The sequence below is a fragment of the Phlebotomus papatasi genome, chromosome 3, assembly GCF_024763615.1.
Source record: "Phlebotomus papatasi isolate M1 chromosome 3, Ppap_2.1, whole genome shotgun sequence".
Lineage (NCBI taxonomy): Eukaryota > Metazoa > Arthropoda > Insecta > Diptera > Psychodidae > Phlebotomus > Phlebotomus papatasi.
The window spans coordinates 74,521,181-74,539,135 of record NC_077224.1 but is presented as its reverse complement, the minus strand read 5'-3'; the positions used below and the strand labels follow the sequence as shown (position 1 = coordinate 74,539,135).

Genomic DNA, 17,955 nt, shown 5'->3' with positions numbered 1-17,955 from the left:
AAACAGTGAAACATTTTTCCCAATAGGGTAAAATAAGGTAATTTGGAACCATTTACAACTTGGGACATTTTGTGATCTTCTCACTGTTTTAGAGATTCAAAAGGAAGAAAAGCTGTTCCTTTTCTTCTAAGTTGTCTTTTTCTTCTATTTCGCGGTCTTTGTTTTCTCTTTGCTCATCTGAAACAATGAGAAAATCTGAAATGTCCCAAATTGTAAATGGTTGCAAATTACCTCATTTTACCCTAATCGTCTGAAACGCAAAGATATGTTCAGAAAAGTGTTCTCTGAGGGGTTTAAGGTGGAAATTTTATGAGGTAAAAAGTGTAGGGATTAATATATGTATATTGCTCTTTCTGTGAAATTCGAGCAGTAAATCTAATCTCTCACCTTAAAAATTATAATAAAAGTTCCGTTGTTTGTTTTCTATTAAAATTTGAGTTTAAAAAAAATTAAATTTGAGTTGATTTGAGCTAGTGACATCTAGGATTAAATTCTCAAGAAATTCAGCATTAATCTGGTATTTTTTAAAATTTTTTTTTGGTATATTGAGATAATTTCCCCTTATTTCAATTTTCCGCATACAATAGGACCAAAATGATAATAATTTTTGAGAAAGCATTAGGGGACTTCCGAGATTGAGTCTGGTGTGGCGGAAAAGATAGCTTTACTGATAAATTTCATCTGTGTCAGAGGTTTTTTTCTGCACATGGCTTGGCTAATGCGTAGAGCCTGTGTACAATTTTTTCTGTGCTCTGGAAAATCTCCAATATGAATCACTTTGTATACTGTAAATCTCCACATGTCTTTTTTCCCGGCACCAAAAAGCATTTCCAGCAATTTCCTCCGACACCCATAGATCACCCATCTTCGAGACAGGAAGTATGTAATAAAGCTGGGAGTCTAGGCACCATCCATCAGCGTCCAAGAGATAATCACGTGCATTTTCCACCTCATTTAATGCTCCAAATAAGGGCTCTCTGGCTTTATTTGTGCGACCACGACTCGAAGATGCTTTTATGGAGGGAAAATTGGGCAGTTGTTCATAGAGATCAAATCCCATTCCATCAAGGGAAACCACAAAAGGACTTTAGAGGGCCATCACGAGTAAATCGTAAAGTGAATCAAGGGCAAGGAATATTCATAAATTTTATGTTTTTGACTATAAAATTTCTTAGTTATCAATTTTTCCCAGGCATTTTCACTTTACATCTCAAGGGAATACTTTTACCTTAAAGATAATTACGCTTTGGGGTTTGGTATATCGTTAAATATTTAAATCACAGTGTAACCTGGGAAATATGTAGATTTATACTTCATTTAAAATGCTTTTTGCATTAAAATATAACCGTGGTTAGTTTGGTAAATTAGAACCTCATCTAAATTTTATAAATTCTCCCAGGATATACTCAAAATTCAATTGAATTGCACTTCAAATGACTCTACCATTTTATCCAAAAACTTTTCTCCATACTGCAATTTGAGAGCAGTTGTACTGGAGACAGGATGAGAAATAGATTCAAGGAGGCAATGCCCTGGGAGAATTCCACCACAAAATTGCAGACTATCCACAATATCACAATTTGGACACTGCATTTCCATCATTTTCACTCCCGGAAATGGACAAGTTGCAATCTATCTGTCGTCAGAAAAGTGATTTTCCAGACTTTTGAAGAGGGAGGAAAATCAATTTGGTCTTGATTCGACGATCAAGAGCGAAAGCCATGAAAGTTTACACCCCATTTGGCATCTAATAAAACTTACTATAAACTCTTTAACATGATTGAAATTTACGGGTGCTCATTTTAAGCCATGAACAATCTGTATGCATGCCAAGGGACTTGAAAGTCAAGTGGAGCTTTTGAACTTTTTGCCAAATCTTGAACTTTACGGCCATCATGTTATATTACAATGCATCAGGAATATTTAGATGACATTTTATTTGCATAAAATCGTAAAATACTTTTGGAAAATTTGTTGAAAATACGGAATTGACTAATAAATGCAAGAAAAAATAATTTTTTATTACTCTTCCTTTCTAATTGTATCCATGTTTTGATCACTGACAACATATTTATTAGGTTTATAAAATATTCTAAAAATTTTATTAAGTAGGGAAAGATTTTACAGCTTCGTAATGTTGCAAGTCAGTGAAAAAGTTTCATGCATTGGTCATTCACTCTAGGGGTAGGAATCCTTCGCCGCATCCACTTTATCTTTCATACTCTGGAACACTTTGCCCAGAGAGCGAAAGAGGGGGCTTATCCTGAATCATGTTGCCTCTGCAGGCTCCTAATTTACCTTACTTTTTGTATAGGGACACTTTTGTACAGAGGACAGTTTGTCCTATTTTAAATTAAATAAATTGATGAAATTGAATTGATGAATTGATGAAAGTTAATTTTTTTCTAAGTTACTAAATTAACCCAATCCATTATCATATACTGTAATAGCTAGTCCGAAACCTCATACTTCTTGACAAACGTGGTATCTTAGGCGATTTTTCATAGCTTCAAAAAGCAAAAATTACAAATAGACCCTAAATTACAATTTCGATGTGCAATATTTTATGCATTTATTGCATTTAAAATGTTTGTTTTTGACGAAACAACTATTACGAGTTATAGAGGGTTTATCAGGGTTAATATTTACCGTAAAAATGTTTTGCTAGAAAAGGAATCGTTCTTATGGGTAAACAAAAATGCAAAAACATTAGGGGAAAGTGACCATGCTTGATACGATCCAAGCTTAATAATAACTATTTATTTTCTATGTTAATAAATAGTTATGACTTATCGCAATATATTTCTATAGCTAGTGCTAAGCCTCACATTTCCTAAAAAAAATTAGGATCCTAGCTCTTTTTTCCTAGTTTCCCGAAGCAAAAAACTAAAATAGGTCCAAAACTGTAATTTTGATACATGATATTTTATAAGTATTTCTTAATTAATGTCGCTGTTCAGAAAACTACTATCATAGGCACATAGAGGGTTCATCAGTATTTAAATTTATGTAAAAATATTTTTACTTGGGAACACTGTTTTTGTGGGTGGTGACAAATTCATAAATTTTACCTGTGTCCATCCTATATTTTAAAAAGGGTCCATGAATGATAATTTAATTGTGGCAACTCTATCATTAGATGTGATTCTTTCATAATTACACCTATTGTAATCCGCCAATTTTATCGACAATTGACATAGCCTTCAACCCTGTTGCGTGAATTTTAAGGTTGCAGAATGACATTTTAATGGGCTCAGAGTGAAAAATGGTTTTCGCTAGTGCCCTAATGTCATAAAAACACGGCTTAGAAAAATTACATAAAAGTGATTTTAAAACTAATAACCAGTCGTACAAACGATTCAAGCAGATAGATTAGAGTTCCGTCTTAATATTGATGTGCAATTCTTTGTATCCGGTGAAATTTTTGCAGTGAAAATAGGCCTCCGATTTGTCGAATCAATTATTATACAGGAAGGCCCCGGACCCGACTTGTATAAAAGTCGCCACTGAATTTTCATTTTCTTCTTGAGGAAAATCTAAGGATTTCCAGGAACTATTTGAGGTAGGACTATGAACCTAATAAGTGAGACATTTTTTTGTCATAGTGGAAGAATCGCTTCGGTTTGTGTGTTAATCAGAAAAAAATCACAAACCTTGGACATCATTTTACAGTATCAAGCATGTGGTCACTTTCCCCTACTACCTTTGCAGTGAGGGAAAATTGAATTTTTGCAGCTTCGCAAAGATATCAATCAAAACTAATTGACCGATTTTGGCAACTCCTTTTTTGGTCACACCGTGCACACCGGTTTGGAATATTTGACCCATCCAGAAACTCCATTGAATATATTCACAAGGAAATAGGGATATTAAACATTTTTCACAAAAAGCTAGAAAAAAAGACACACTTTTTCAGCAAAATTTGACCTCATCAGATGCTTTTATTTTACTTTTGTCACTTCAAACTACTTATGGCAGATGTGATTCTTTCATTACCACTTCAGTGCATTTCTCGTTCAATTTTCTTTGTTTTCAAGTGGTATTTTCCATATTTCACTCCGTCATGTGTCATTTTCGGTATCAGAGATGTTCAAAATATATTCCATAAGACAGATTGAAAAAAAAAAAATGATTTTCCAAATATCACAATAACATCTTTCAGAAAAGTAGTGTAAGTCCAATCTTAAAACGCATGATACCTTTTACAAACGGCGAAAGCAAGTAGATGAACGTTCCCTCTAAACACTGATATGCAAATTTTTGTATCCAGTGTAATGTTTACGGTAAAATTCAGGCATACATAGGTGAAAATGTTTTGTACGTAACTAAACAAACCAATGCAACTGTGTAAAAATCGCCACTAAATTTTAAATTTTTTGTAGAGGTTTTTGAGGAATTTTCTGAGGTATAATTATGAGGCTAATAAAAGAGATTTGACATAGTGATGCAATTGATTCTGCTTGTGTGGCGGCATTCAAAAAAAAGTCATGAGACTTGAACATAATTTTCCGTACGAAGCTGCAGAAGCTTCATCTATTTTGTTTTTTCAAATACATTTAAAACAATTAAACAGAAAAAAATATAAAACTTATTTTTCCGTCGATAAAATTAGTTACTTCGTCAGTTGGATCAGCATTTGTCGTAACTTTCTCAGCGCCTCATCAGCACTTCTTGTATAGTGTGTGTATTTCCATGGTGTTAGAAGAAGTGCTGATGAAGCGCTGAGAAAGTTACGACAAATGCTGATCCAACTGACGACTTATCGAAATTCTCGATTCAACATTTTCTGCTGCGGTAAAAAAGTATTGGGGGGGGGGGTACTCAGTGGGTCATGTGGTAGAGCACTCGCTATATAATGCAAGTGTCCCGGGTTCGAATCCCCTTAAGGTCACCAGGAATTTTTCTGGCGTTAAAGGTGTTAAACCCCCAGGGGCCCATCAAACCTAATAAAAAGTGAAGCTATTTTTCAGTTTTCCTTGTAAAAATTTTGCAGCTATTACACCGCGACTTAAACAAATTTGCTTGTAGTTCTTGTATAATTTTGGTGAATATAATGAAATATGTATTATTAGATAGCTTTTAATGCACGATTTCGAAATATATCAGATTGATAAGTCAATTCTCTTTAGGAAAAAACTTGCCAATAGTCTTCAGTGCCTCTATATAAAAACGTATGGAAAAATTAATTGTCGAGAGGCCCCTGTACCAACATTATTATTATTACTACAAAAGTAGTGGAGCTATTTTTTGGTGATAACATTAAAATTATTTTTCACCTCACTACTAAATTTTAATTATATGTTAATACACTCTGTTTGTTCTTTTTTATGCTTACATGCTTTAAATTAGTTTTTCTTAACTCTTGCAGCTTTTATAGACGAAGAACATATCCGAAAATCATTAAAAAAAAACTTGGATCAATTTTGAAACAAAAAATTAAAAAACATGGTTTTGGAGGGGCGGAGGAGACTTAGTTGAAAAAAGAAAAAAGACCGTCCGAGATATTATTCCCTTATAGGGGGTCATCGAAGACCGGAAGTCGATATCCCTTACCGTTTGAGTCAAGCGGCAAAATAAAAAAAAAATAATTTCCGAGAAAAATGATTAAATTTTCTGTACTCACCAATTCATTACCGATGAAGACCAATACAGCCGGATTCCAAATTTCAATATCTTTCCAAAAACTACTAGGGGAAAGCGTGATACCTTCGGACTACTCAAGTTTCGGATAATTAAATTTTTTTCTCTACACTGAGAAAAAAAACTGGGGTGCGATTAACTTTTTTCCTCATAATTTTAACACTTTTTAGGTGTAAAAATATATCAACATTTTTTAATGTTAATTTTACACTTTTTAAGGGTGAAATTAACATGTAAAAGGGTAACTTTAACCCCCTAATACACTTAAAAAGGGTAATATTTACACTGATTTCAGATCAATACTGCAGCGTAAAATTAACATTTCCGGAATGTTATTTTAACTTTTTCAGATTTCTCTCAGTGTATGTTCCATACGGATTTCACCCACTACTCTTTCCTGAAAATTTGAGACATTTGACTAGTTATTGAAATATTATATAATATTCTAATGGGCAAAATTCATTTATAACACATTGAAAAAAATGATTCGTGCTAAGCATTAATCGTCCGAAGTTAGTGCGCTTTCCCCTAATGTCACCAAAGATCGGACAGGGATATCTTTTACCGTTTAAGCTGTAGAGCGGTGACAAGGTAAAAGAAAAGTTGGAAAAAAGCGGGTTATCTGCTGTATGTCTGATCTCTCTACTGGATTATGTTACTGTTTTGAATTCGAGCAATAAAAGCAAAAAAATGGATTTTTTTGGTTATTATAGAAATTATTCAAAAAAAAAAATAATAGTTTTGAATGAGTAACAGACTAAAGTAAATTATTTCATACCGATAGTCTTCTACCTCGGTAACGTAGAATGGTATATTAAAACGGTATCTTCATATTAAAAGACATTAGTTGGTCACAAAATATTGTTAGGGGAAAGTACGCTCCCTTCGAACGTTCATGCCTTCGAATAATGTGAATTTTCTTTTAGTTTTTCTCGTTTTTCTACGCGACTTACACATTTCCATTAAATATTAGTAAATTCCATTAAATATTAGTGAAAATCTCTTACGAAAAACAAAAGAAATTCACATTATTGAAAGGCATGAACGTTCGAAGGGAGAGCACTTCCCCTATGTTGTGAATCTATAAATGGTTTTTCCCTGCCCTCATAGACTATTTGAACATTTCCTCCAATATCTGTAACATCGACAATTTTCCGGACTGAGAGGGTATATGTAGAAAAAAATTAAAGCCACAGAAAGACCATTTATAACAATTGGAATAGGTTTGTGTGGAAAATTTGGTGTCTGTCGTCGGCTGCAGCAACTTTCCCAATTAATGCTTTTCCAGCGTGGGTGGCGCAATTTATGTCGGCAATTCTCCACGACACATCTGCTTAGACATCGTGCTTCCAGTGCGAAGAAATCGCCCCATTTTCCAGACACCATCGCTCTTCATTGTGAGGATAAAAACACTTGTTACCACACTCTGTGGTGCAGCTAATTGGAGTATCTCACTCCCTTCTTGTCGCTATTCCACAATGCCGACTTTCCTTTCATCCCCCAGCAATCAGTCTCATTTTCCCAACACCGGGACAAGAGTCTCAGGGACTTATTTCATGCTGGAATGATAAAATATTTCCCTAGGAATGTTGGAATTCTTTAAGAAAGAATTTTTTAGAAGGAGGTAGATATAATACTTTAAGTCCAGAGGGAAGATTTTTCTATATAATTTTGCTGAATACATTTAACCCATTTAAGTATTTAAATTATTGTTATTTAATTACTAATGTAAATGACAAATAAACAATCGAAATATATGCCATAAAATATTAATAAGTTTAAGCTAACTTATATAATTGAACAGAATTCTTAAAGTTAATAAGAATTTTCTATATTACATAAACTTTTCACAATATTTCTGTTCCAAGTTCAAATAGGTGGTAAAGTTATGTGTACTTTTACACTGTGTAATTCCTAAACATAATAAAAAGAGTAGTGGATGGTGAGATACTTTTAGACAGAATTGTTTTCTTGAGGGGAAACAACAATGTTTATCATTTTCAAAAATCCTATATAGGGTAAGTGTGCCAAATTTCGGCATAGTTGCAAATAAGCACCGAAGTCCTAAATTTGAAATGCAATATTTTTAATTCATATTGATATTTCTTTTTACTTCCTTTTCGGGAGGGTTGTGTGGAACCTTGAAAACTAGTTTATCATCTATGTTTTCTTTAAATCACTTTCTAAAATATTGAAAAAAATAATAAAAATGTGGACACTGCTTTGGGTAATATTCCGGCCACTTTGAGTGAAATACCGGCCACCTTGTTTCTGACCACCTTTTGTGAAGCAACGGATAGAAAATTTCAAAACGTCCTACGAAACGAGTTTAATATTTAGTTTGATAGGTTTATATGACCCATAAGCCCTGAGGATCTTCCGTGTAATTTGTCCTGAAGGCCTGAAGAATTTACCTTGGCATTTCAAATTCACGCGCAGATTCCCGTAGCAATTTGCCCTTCCTGAACTCTTCCAAAGCCTTTCCCATATCATCTTTTTCATAGAAGCGATGGTTTTTTTTCTATGGACATTAGAAAACTCAGAAATTGAAAAAAAAACATAAAATAAATGGAAAATTTAGGAAAGCAAAAGATGTTGCCGGAATAGGCAACATTACCTCACCGGAGAGACCCTCACAAAGTATATACTTTTTTACACGAAATACAGGATCCAGCTAGGAATTTTATTCCCGAAATTTAAAGATTGATTCACTTTTAACATAAACAAAAACAATCTTGAATGAAAACTAATCAATTTTCATGAAAAACACCGAAGGAAAATCTTCTGCACTTCACCACAAATCACAAGACTGCTAGAAAGACAAGTGATCTGTCACATTTTTTGTAAGACTCTTTCCACGCTGAGTTTTTACAACACAATTTAAATTCAAATTATACCTAAATTTAACTGTCTTTGTGTTAAGATATCTTAAAATGAATAAATATTTAAAAACAAAATGAATTAATTGACTATTCGGAGATTACATAAATAATTTTAAATAATTTATTTTCATGGCCGAAATTACACTCAAAGTGGCCGAAATTAGAAGCTGACCGAAATTTGGCATACTTACTCACACACACACTTCTGTGCAAAACCTAAAACTACTGCCCTGAATATATTAAGTCTATCATATTGACTTAAGTTCTACTGCTAGCTGAGAAGTGTCTAAAAAAATTTACCTTCAGTCTGTGCTGTTTCGCGCTGCCACTTTTTTTAACAAAAATGATGAAAAAAATATTATCTTTGTATTCCTGAAGATTATATTAAATAACTCCTGAAATTTTCATATTGTTCGATTTAGTTCGACATTATTCAGTAGCAAAATCACAAAAAAAATCACAAAAATTCTTACCGTTTAAGCATTTTTTATTTACTTAAGCGTACGGCCTATTCGACACATGTCAACTTTGTTCCTTTTACATGCCCAACTCCTACCTAACCTACCTAATAAAGGCGAGTGTTGAAGATTGTTACACCGAGAAAAAAACGGGGGTGCGTTTAACTTTCTTTCCTCATAATTTTAACACTTTTTAGGTGTAAAAATATATCAACATTTTTTAATGTTAATTTTACACCATCTTAAGGGTAAAATTAACATGAAAAAGGGTAACTTTAACCCCTAATACACCTAAATAGTATAATATTTACACCGATTTCGGATCAATACTGCATGGTAAAATAAACATTTCCGAAATGTTATTTTAACTTTTTCGGATTTCTCTCAGTGTATATAATGCTTCAAAATGGACATACATTTGTCTAGTGTGCAGAAGATATAGGATACCATAAAGTATTTCCTGCCTAAATCGGTACAGATTGCACCTGAAACATATTCCTTTCATATTTATATCAACTCATGACTCTTTTAAAATGGTGATCTTGTTTTAGGTGACCAAAAGAGCTTTCCTTGCCCTAAACTGGATCCCCCCACCGTCAAACTAAGTATATTAATATACACGTATACATTCAGTATTTCTCTTTATATGTACAAAATTTATATTCCAGAATCATATTATTTACTGAGAATCTCCATCATTTCATTATCATTTATTCCTCTGAATCATATCTGTGTGCTTAATTCGCCCTGGGATAGAATCATTGTTGTGTGAACGTGACTTTCATGTCCGGAAAGGAATGATCCCGAAGATTCCCTAATTTATGTTTTCCAAGCGTCATAAATGTCTAATGAGCGACTAAGGATTGTTCTCCCTTAACAACTTTATGATGTTTGATAAATTGATTATGCACGGGGTGTTTGCTGAGGTCTCTCACCTGACCCCAAAGTTCCACCTGGCTGAACAACAGTCTCTAATAGACACCTCCTCTGATGTAGGTGTAATTTTTTTCTTGCAGAGACGGCGACATCATCGACACAGAGGAGTCCTGGAGCTGGGGAGGTCTGTGGCTTTCGTGGATGGAGAGGTCAGGTCTATGCCGCTGTTCGAGGCGACTGATATCGACAATGAGATTATTATGGAACCAATCAATTTACCACACTCCACCGACGAATACACTCATTTTGCCACCTCAGATGTCTCAGGTGAGAAATTATCTGCGGGCAATCTGATGTAGATAATGGGCGCAGAAGCTGAGGGTGCTTCATCGATAATTGTAGCTCGAGGCAAATAATGAAATAATATTTTTCATTGAAAGAGAAATGAACGACATTATTGCAGAATTTTTCTGCCATTTTTCCAATAAAGATATAGGATTAGGGATGTGGGTGGTATTTATTATCTGCGACTTTTGCTGAATTACATACCTCAGGGCATTTAACTTGTGTTATCTGTTAATTTTCTAGAGTGTTTCAATGAATGCACAGAAAAAAAACATAAAAAAATGCTTTATTTGATTTTAATTTTGACTTCTTGAATAGACAAAAATTAGTTGTTTATCATTCTTTTGAAAATATTGGGAACATGTTCTTTGAATTCAAAATTACCTTTTCCAAATTTTTAATGTAGTTAGAAGACCAGTCCCAATCCGCAAAAATTACTCTGACTGAAAAATGACTGGCTTTTGGTGTACAAGAAATGTGGTTCAAAATGATTACTCATAATTGGAATCTTAAAAATTAGTCATCTTCTCGTCATATTTTGGTCACAGTATTACTCAAGATTGAATTAGTAATATTATTGTTATTTTACGGTTCTAAAGTTTACTCTGCCGTAAGAAAGGCGACTGCAAACGACTGTCTTTTTCCGTACAGAAAATGACGCGCCAAACACAATACATTTGGCGTTCTTCTCTACTGCATAGGTACGCACTTTGAATGAAGACGTTAAGTGCACTTCACAACTTTGTATTGCACTAAAGCGTGTCCGGGATTTAAATGCCAAGATTTCGACATGATGATAGTCACAATAGGAATTGAGTTTTGCTTTGATTTTTTTTAACTTTTCAAGAGAATTTCGTCAGTTTTTCATTTCTGAAAAAAATATTGAAAAAGGTTGTGTTTTGGCTGAGAATAGTGATAAAAATGGAGATCCTTTGCAAATTGACCGTGGACACGTATCTAAAGAATCCAAAAGCGAGCTATTCTGAAATCGGAAGGATCACCGGAAAGTATCCATCCACGGTGCGAAGGGTTTTATAACGCTTCAAGGAACTCAAGACTGTTGTTCGAAGCCAGGATGTGGCAGAAAACCTGGAGCTGTAGACAAGAGGATGGAGAAGAGGGTGTTGGCGCTTTTCCAGAAGCAACCTTGCCTTTCAGTCAGAGATGTGGGCAAAAAGCTGGGTATCTCCAAGAGTTTAGTGCAGAGAATCAAAGAGAATAACGGATTGATAACGTATAGCTCAAGCTGCTCCCCATCGCACGGAAAAGCAGAGGCAAAGTGCCAAAACGTGGTCGAGAAATCTGAGTGATCGAGTTTTGAAAAGCTCTCAATGATGCATTTTGATGGATGACGAAACTGTCGTAAAAGGTGAATTTACTCAGTTGCCCGGCCAACAGTTGTACACGGCGAAGACTCGTACGGATGTAGCCAGCAAGTACAGGTTTAAAGAGTACGACAAGTTCCCGAAGAAATATGTGGTTTGGATGGCAATCTGCTATTGTGGACATCGCAACGAGGAATTTTTTATGATAGGGACGATGAACGCGGATATCTACCTTAAAGAGTACCTCCAAAAACGACTTTTGCCACTGTATCAAAGCTACGACATCCCTCCTCTATTTTAGCGTGATATGGCATCACGTCATTACGCGAAAGCCACCCTGGAATGGTTTGCCAACAACAGTGTCAAATATGTAGATAGGAAGGTCAAGCCGCCCTGCACTCCAGAAGTCCGCCCCATTGAGAAATACTGGGGAATTTTGAAAGGAGACTTGGAGAAGAAGGCTAATCCAGCCAAATATTTGCAGGACTTCGCACGAAAGTGGAAGAAAGTCATCAGAGATCGTGGGGACGATCTTGTCCAGAGCCTTATAAGGGGAGTAAAGAAGATGGTGCGAAGATTTCGCGTAGAAACCGCTTGAATAAAAAACCATAAAGTGGATTTGAATCACAATGAAATACCCTTTCAAGAAATATAAATAGTATTTTTATATGTACTATAGTTTTTTAATGAGAGTCATTTGTCTTCTTGGGATTTAAATTCGGGACACGCTTTACCACCGTAGACACTATTTTCTCAACAATTCTTCACATTTTCTATCGTTTTCTACTACGTTTCATTTTATGTAAACTTCTCTAATTTTTCTGTAATTTACTACTCACATTTGCGAAGAAGTCGGCGTCATATTTTAGTCGTGAGCGAGTAATCTCAGAGTTATTATGACACCAAATGACTTCCGTAATTACCGTCATATTATTCCCCACTTTCCGTCATTTGACTCTCTGATGACCGTCATATGACCCGATTTTGAAATCCAGAATACATACATCCAACGGTAATCTTGCTCCAAATTTCTATTTGGGGTGGGTGTATCAGTGATCCATAAAGAAAATAATTTTTTGACTTAATTGTTTAGGTTTAGAACAAAAAATAAAAATAATACACAACGTGTAAGAGGATTTTCTATCGTTTTGTACTGGAGGTTGGTCTCAATTCAAATACAGCGACGGCCACATGGCAGACGGATTAAAACAGGAGACAATAAATAAATTCAATTTTTAATCAGATTCGTTAATGGAATAAGGGAAAAATATGAACTGATCGAAGCCAGAGTATATGCGAAGCCTAAAGGCCTTACTTATTTTTTTTAAATTTTATTTAAAACTTCTACAAAAATTGTAATTTTTATTGACTAAAAGAATTACCTTACTCCAACCCAATAACATAAATCAATAAAATAATGGCTTATTGTGGATTTACTGAGCTCAGGCATTTTATCTAAATTTCCCTCATTGCTAGATAATGAATTGAGATAACTTTTGCTGAACCTTTGAAGCTCTCCCACGGTTTCCGGTGTGTGTTTATGTGCTTGATTCCGGCGAAAGAAGAATAAATGACGGAAAGAAGGAATCATTAAAACTTTATCATGTCTCTCTAGAATTACAACTGGATATTGATTTCTTCGGTTAGAGATGGAGAAAAATAATAAAGAACTCATGTTATTTCTCCCTTCTTTCGTGTCAATACACTTTAACTGTTCGACTTGTTTCGCGGATGTCTCGCTGGGATAAAAAAAAGCTCTCAACCTCTCTTGAGCTTTCCTGGGAAGAGTGATATATTGCTCTGGATGAGATTGATAAAAAAGACAGAATTGCCAATATTTTCCAGAAGGAAGATTTCTCATTTGTCTCAACACACAATTTTAATGTAACAAACCCACCAATGATGAAAAAAAAACCATTAGCATTTCCACAGATCCTTCTGCACAATCCTCTCTTCGGTATCTTCAGGAACTGGAAATGGAAATAGGGATGGGTGACTAAATAAATCAATTTCTCAGAATTCCTCTCAATACGCGGAAATTTCACCCAAAGCATTTTAATAGACTTTACCGACAAAATCTTCCTTAACAAACCCATCCACTTCACTGAAAATTCACCAACAAAAGACGATAAAATATTTGCCATTAATTATTCTATCAGATAGCATGGTAATTTTAAGGATTGTTGAGCTTGTGGAATTTTGTATTTAACACCCTTGTGAAAACCTAATCACAACATTAAATCAATATTAACGCCAGTATTTGCTATTATTTATTGCATTTGAATCCACGAGCTTAGAAACTTAGGAAAATGGTAAAATGGATACCAGATTACTATACCAAAAGCATTCCCCAAATGTGACTTTTAATCTGTAAGATGAGAAAGGATGCCTAAAAAGGTTCAGTGCCTAATTAAAGCAATGCCAAACTCATTTGTAAAATCGATATAGGGCTCAATTAAGGAGAATTTTGTAAGATAATATGTTGAGTATTATGAATCAGTCTCAAATTTTGCTGAAAGATAAATATTTTGTCACCTTGAGAGTTCAAGAATTTTAACAATGTTCAAACTTTTCTATGTAATTTTCTGTCACTCTTTTGCCAACTTTGAAATATGAGCTTTAATTACAGAGGAAGGGTTCTTAACTTTAACATGAGATAACGATTGTTTGCTGTGTGTATCATTTTCATGCGATTTTTAAGTAGAAAGAAAGTCTTTAAAATATGCCTTTAAATTTCTCTTAATACGATTCTATTCACTCTCAAGTGGTGGAATTAATCGACAAAAATCGAGCTTTTAAACAATGATATTTTATTCATTCAAATAAATTATCGTCCTTTGCTCATTTATCTATTTACCCATCCGTCTGTTATGAGAATTACAAGTAAAAAAGATAGAGATAGCTATTTAACTACCTATTTAAACCGGAACTTCGGCCGTTTTTTAGCAGTAAAGTCAAAAGCGAGATTTCTGTCTATGCCCTGCAGGTTTACTTTATTCTGGATAGGGTCTTCTACAGGGCATCAAAGTACCAAGAAGAACAATTGGTCCTTTGAAGAAAATTATATCCAGGATCGAATCGTAGGCAAAATAAAGTAAAACTGTAGGGAATAAAATAAACCAAAATCCAGCCTTTATCATTACCCTTACAAGTCTATCCTGAGATTTATAACGGCATTTAGAACTCATACTATTTTATTTTTTCCACAAAAAATGGTTTCATGATTTGTTTTGAAATGCCTGTTCGAGTAGCCGAATATTTCCTTTTTTGTCATTGATACGAACTTTCTGTTTTACGATCTAACGATTTTAAGATGAGCGTATTTATCAACAGAGCCATATTAAAATTGGTTTTGCTTATAAAATGGAATTCCGATCATTTTTAAATCTCTTAAAGTCGGTTAAAAACAATCAGCTTTATTTAATAACTAAAAATTTATTTATTTTTTGAAATATTGTTTTAATTTGATCGAAATCTCTTCAGATGAGAGTTTAGCTAACTAGGGTTTAGCCATAAGGCTTAATAATTTTTGTAATTTTTGATCCAATAAGAACCAATAGAATTGTTTAGTGTTTACACATTGGAATTTCATGGTATCCAGGAACTGGGCTCAGCGTCTGGTTTGAAACTTGTGTTTTACAAAATGTTTTGGAATACCAACCTTTACTGATAATATCTGCTTCTAAAAAGCAGCCGTTTTGTGAGGTCTTACATAAGTTTCACAACGGAGGTTTATTCCAGCCCCCGATAATCTAGAAATCCTGAATTAAAAGATTTTTTAATGTTTTTTTTTCAAAATTATATTTGGTTGTTGGTTCTAAGTATTTTAAGACATTTATTCCAAACATTCAAATTAAAAAGAATTTAGAAAAGTTAAACCATATGGATAAACTTATAGGTCTAATGCTCCTATTTCACTATTTTCATACTTAAGGTTTTGACATCGTTCCTGGTGGTCCCTTGAATTTTCATCGGAATTTATAGAGTTTAAAGAATTATTTATAACCTTGGGTCCTACTCAGAAAAAAAAAGTTTGTAGAAAAGGAGTTAAAGTTTTGTAGTTTCCATATAAAAAGTTACAAATGGAGGTAGAATGTGGTTCCAATACAAAAGTTTGTAAAAAGGTTTGTAGTTTGACAGCCGAATTTGTAATTTAGCATCTTTACAAACTAGGTTTGTACAGCTACAAACCTTGGAGTTAAAAGTTTGTAAGTCATTCAATTTACAAACAAAGGTTTGTTCGGCTACAAACTTTGGAGTTAAAGGTTTGTAGGTCACCTATTTTACAAACCTTTTGCTCTAGAACAAACTTATTTGTAAAAAGCTGTAACTGTAATGAAATATTTATTACTTTTTTATTTATTTCTTTATTTTTAGTCTCTCAACATATAAAAAAGCGGATTAATTGGGTCCTTGGTTAATTTTTAATAAAATTACATGTGCGAGTGAGTGTGTGAGTGAGAGAAATGGACTACAGAGGATGAACTGGGTTTACAATAGTGAATACTTTTTTCTCTTTCAGATATTTGCCTGTTTTTGTCTAAATTAATAGATTTTAATGCAATTAGCTTTAGATTAGAAATTTATGTTTACAAAAATGGCAAAACAATTGAAAACCTACTTAAAGTAGCGTTCATTCATATAAAATCAAACCCGTTTATTTTTATATAATTGTAAACGCACAAAACGTTGAATTCAAATCCAGTTTTAGTCAATATCAGTGGCATATAGTCATTCTCCGATATTTCTTCTGTTACGGTGTGCGCGAGTGTAAAAGTTTTTCAAATATAACACAATTTATTCAAAGAGAATTGCAAAAGTAAGTTTTTTGGGTGGTAATCTTTAAATTACCGATGCTGTGCTTCATGCACAGTGTGTGGAAAGGAATTGTGATGCAGTATACCTGCAATTAATCGGTACGGAAGTATCTTTTCCGATGTAACCTCACTTTGTAAAAATTGTAATTTTCTCTAATTATTTCTTATGTTTGCAGAGAGAGGCATCACTATAGAGCTTCTAATCTATCTTACGGATGGACACATCGATAAAATCTTGGTAACAGAGTACGATTTAGCAGAGTCACGCAGTGGTTTAGGGGTCTACTCGCGTGAAGCTTTTGCATCCTAGATAGTTGTTAGGAGTCCGTAAGCAACAGCTGAGCTACAATCCCATCAGCCTTGGAATTTTATAGATCGAATCATCTGAATATAAACATGCAAGTCCAATGGAAGTGTGAGTGCGGAAATTAAACAATTTCCCAATGGAGTTAAAAAATAATTTTAAAAATTGTAACTTTTTATTAATTGTTGTTATGAAAATATAATATAATTTACCTTAAAAATTTTGTGTTTGATATTTTGATTTATATATTTCCTTCTCTAAATTGAAAACCAATACCAATTGCGTACGAAAAATCTTGTTTTGAGTTGTCTATTTTTTGCGTTTATTCACATCATTCACATATTATTTAATCAATTATTTTAATTCAAGAATCTGTCAAAAAAGAAAGAAATCTGCAACCATTTTTACTACTCGGCATTCATTTTTCGCCAAAATATTAAATAAAGAACTCACTTGGGAAGGAACATCACGTAATTTTAATAATTAACTGCTTGAAAAAATAATTTTACTTACTATTTTATGGCTTCTTATTTTTTTCATTATTATTATTAAAAATAATATCGGTTTAAATTTCGAAAAATATTGAAAATGGAAACTTTAATAGTTACAGCCCTTTACCTCCAAAGTTTGTAGCTGAACAAACCTTTGTTTGTAAAATGAATGAGTTACAAACTTTTAACTCCAAAGTTTGTAGCTGTACAAACCTTTATTTGTAATATGCTCAATTACAAATTCGGCTGTAAAACTACAAACCATTACCTCCAAAGTTTGTTAGGTTACAAATTTACCTCCAAATCTACAAATCTTTTGACAAATCTTTTTTTTCTGAGTAGGGTAACCAAATATCTACATACTATCAACAGCCCAGTACACGGAGCTCCATCTTCCCGTCATCTCGATCTATATTGCCTTTCCTTACCATAAACTCACTCCTTTCGATCCCGTTTCAGAGAGGGGAAATAATTAGAAATTTTCAAAAACTAATTGACTTCTATATAATTGCCCTCCGTGGTCTAATTTTCCTTAAGGATTCTTGCCTGTTATAATGTTTTCGTATTTTAAATAAGACAAAAGATTGTTGTAGAAATCGCAAAGCTGTTTCATCCTCTGCGTTTCTTATTGTCGTTTAACATTTTTTGAAGACAAAAAGAAATTTGATTTTCGTCCCTAATGACTAACCTCAGGCTTGTTCATGGGTGACCTAATTACAAAAACAATTTTTTAATCTAAAGTTATGTAACATTTAAATTCTAAATAATTAGGGCTTAATTCTGGTTAACTATGACCAAAAGAAGATTTTTTAGATTT

At 33.6% G+C, this 17,955-nt stretch overlaps 1 protein-coding gene across 2 annotated transcripts in view; it reads left to right on the top strand.

Annotated features, from left to right (window-relative positions):
* Positions 1-17,955, top strand: part of LOC129807347 (uncharacterized) — a 52,765-nt gene that overhangs the window by 31,060 nt on the left and 3,750 nt on the right. For both annotated transcript variants that reach the window (XR_008752269.1, XM_055856556.1), the window contains exon 3: positions 9,997-10,183. Coding sequence is in view for 1 of the 2 variants with exons in the window: in XM_055856556.1 (XP_055712531.1) it covers positions 9,997-10,183 (187 nt within the window). In the remaining variant the exon portion in view is untranslated. The remainder of the gene's footprint in view (positions 1-9,996; positions 10,184-17,955) is intronic.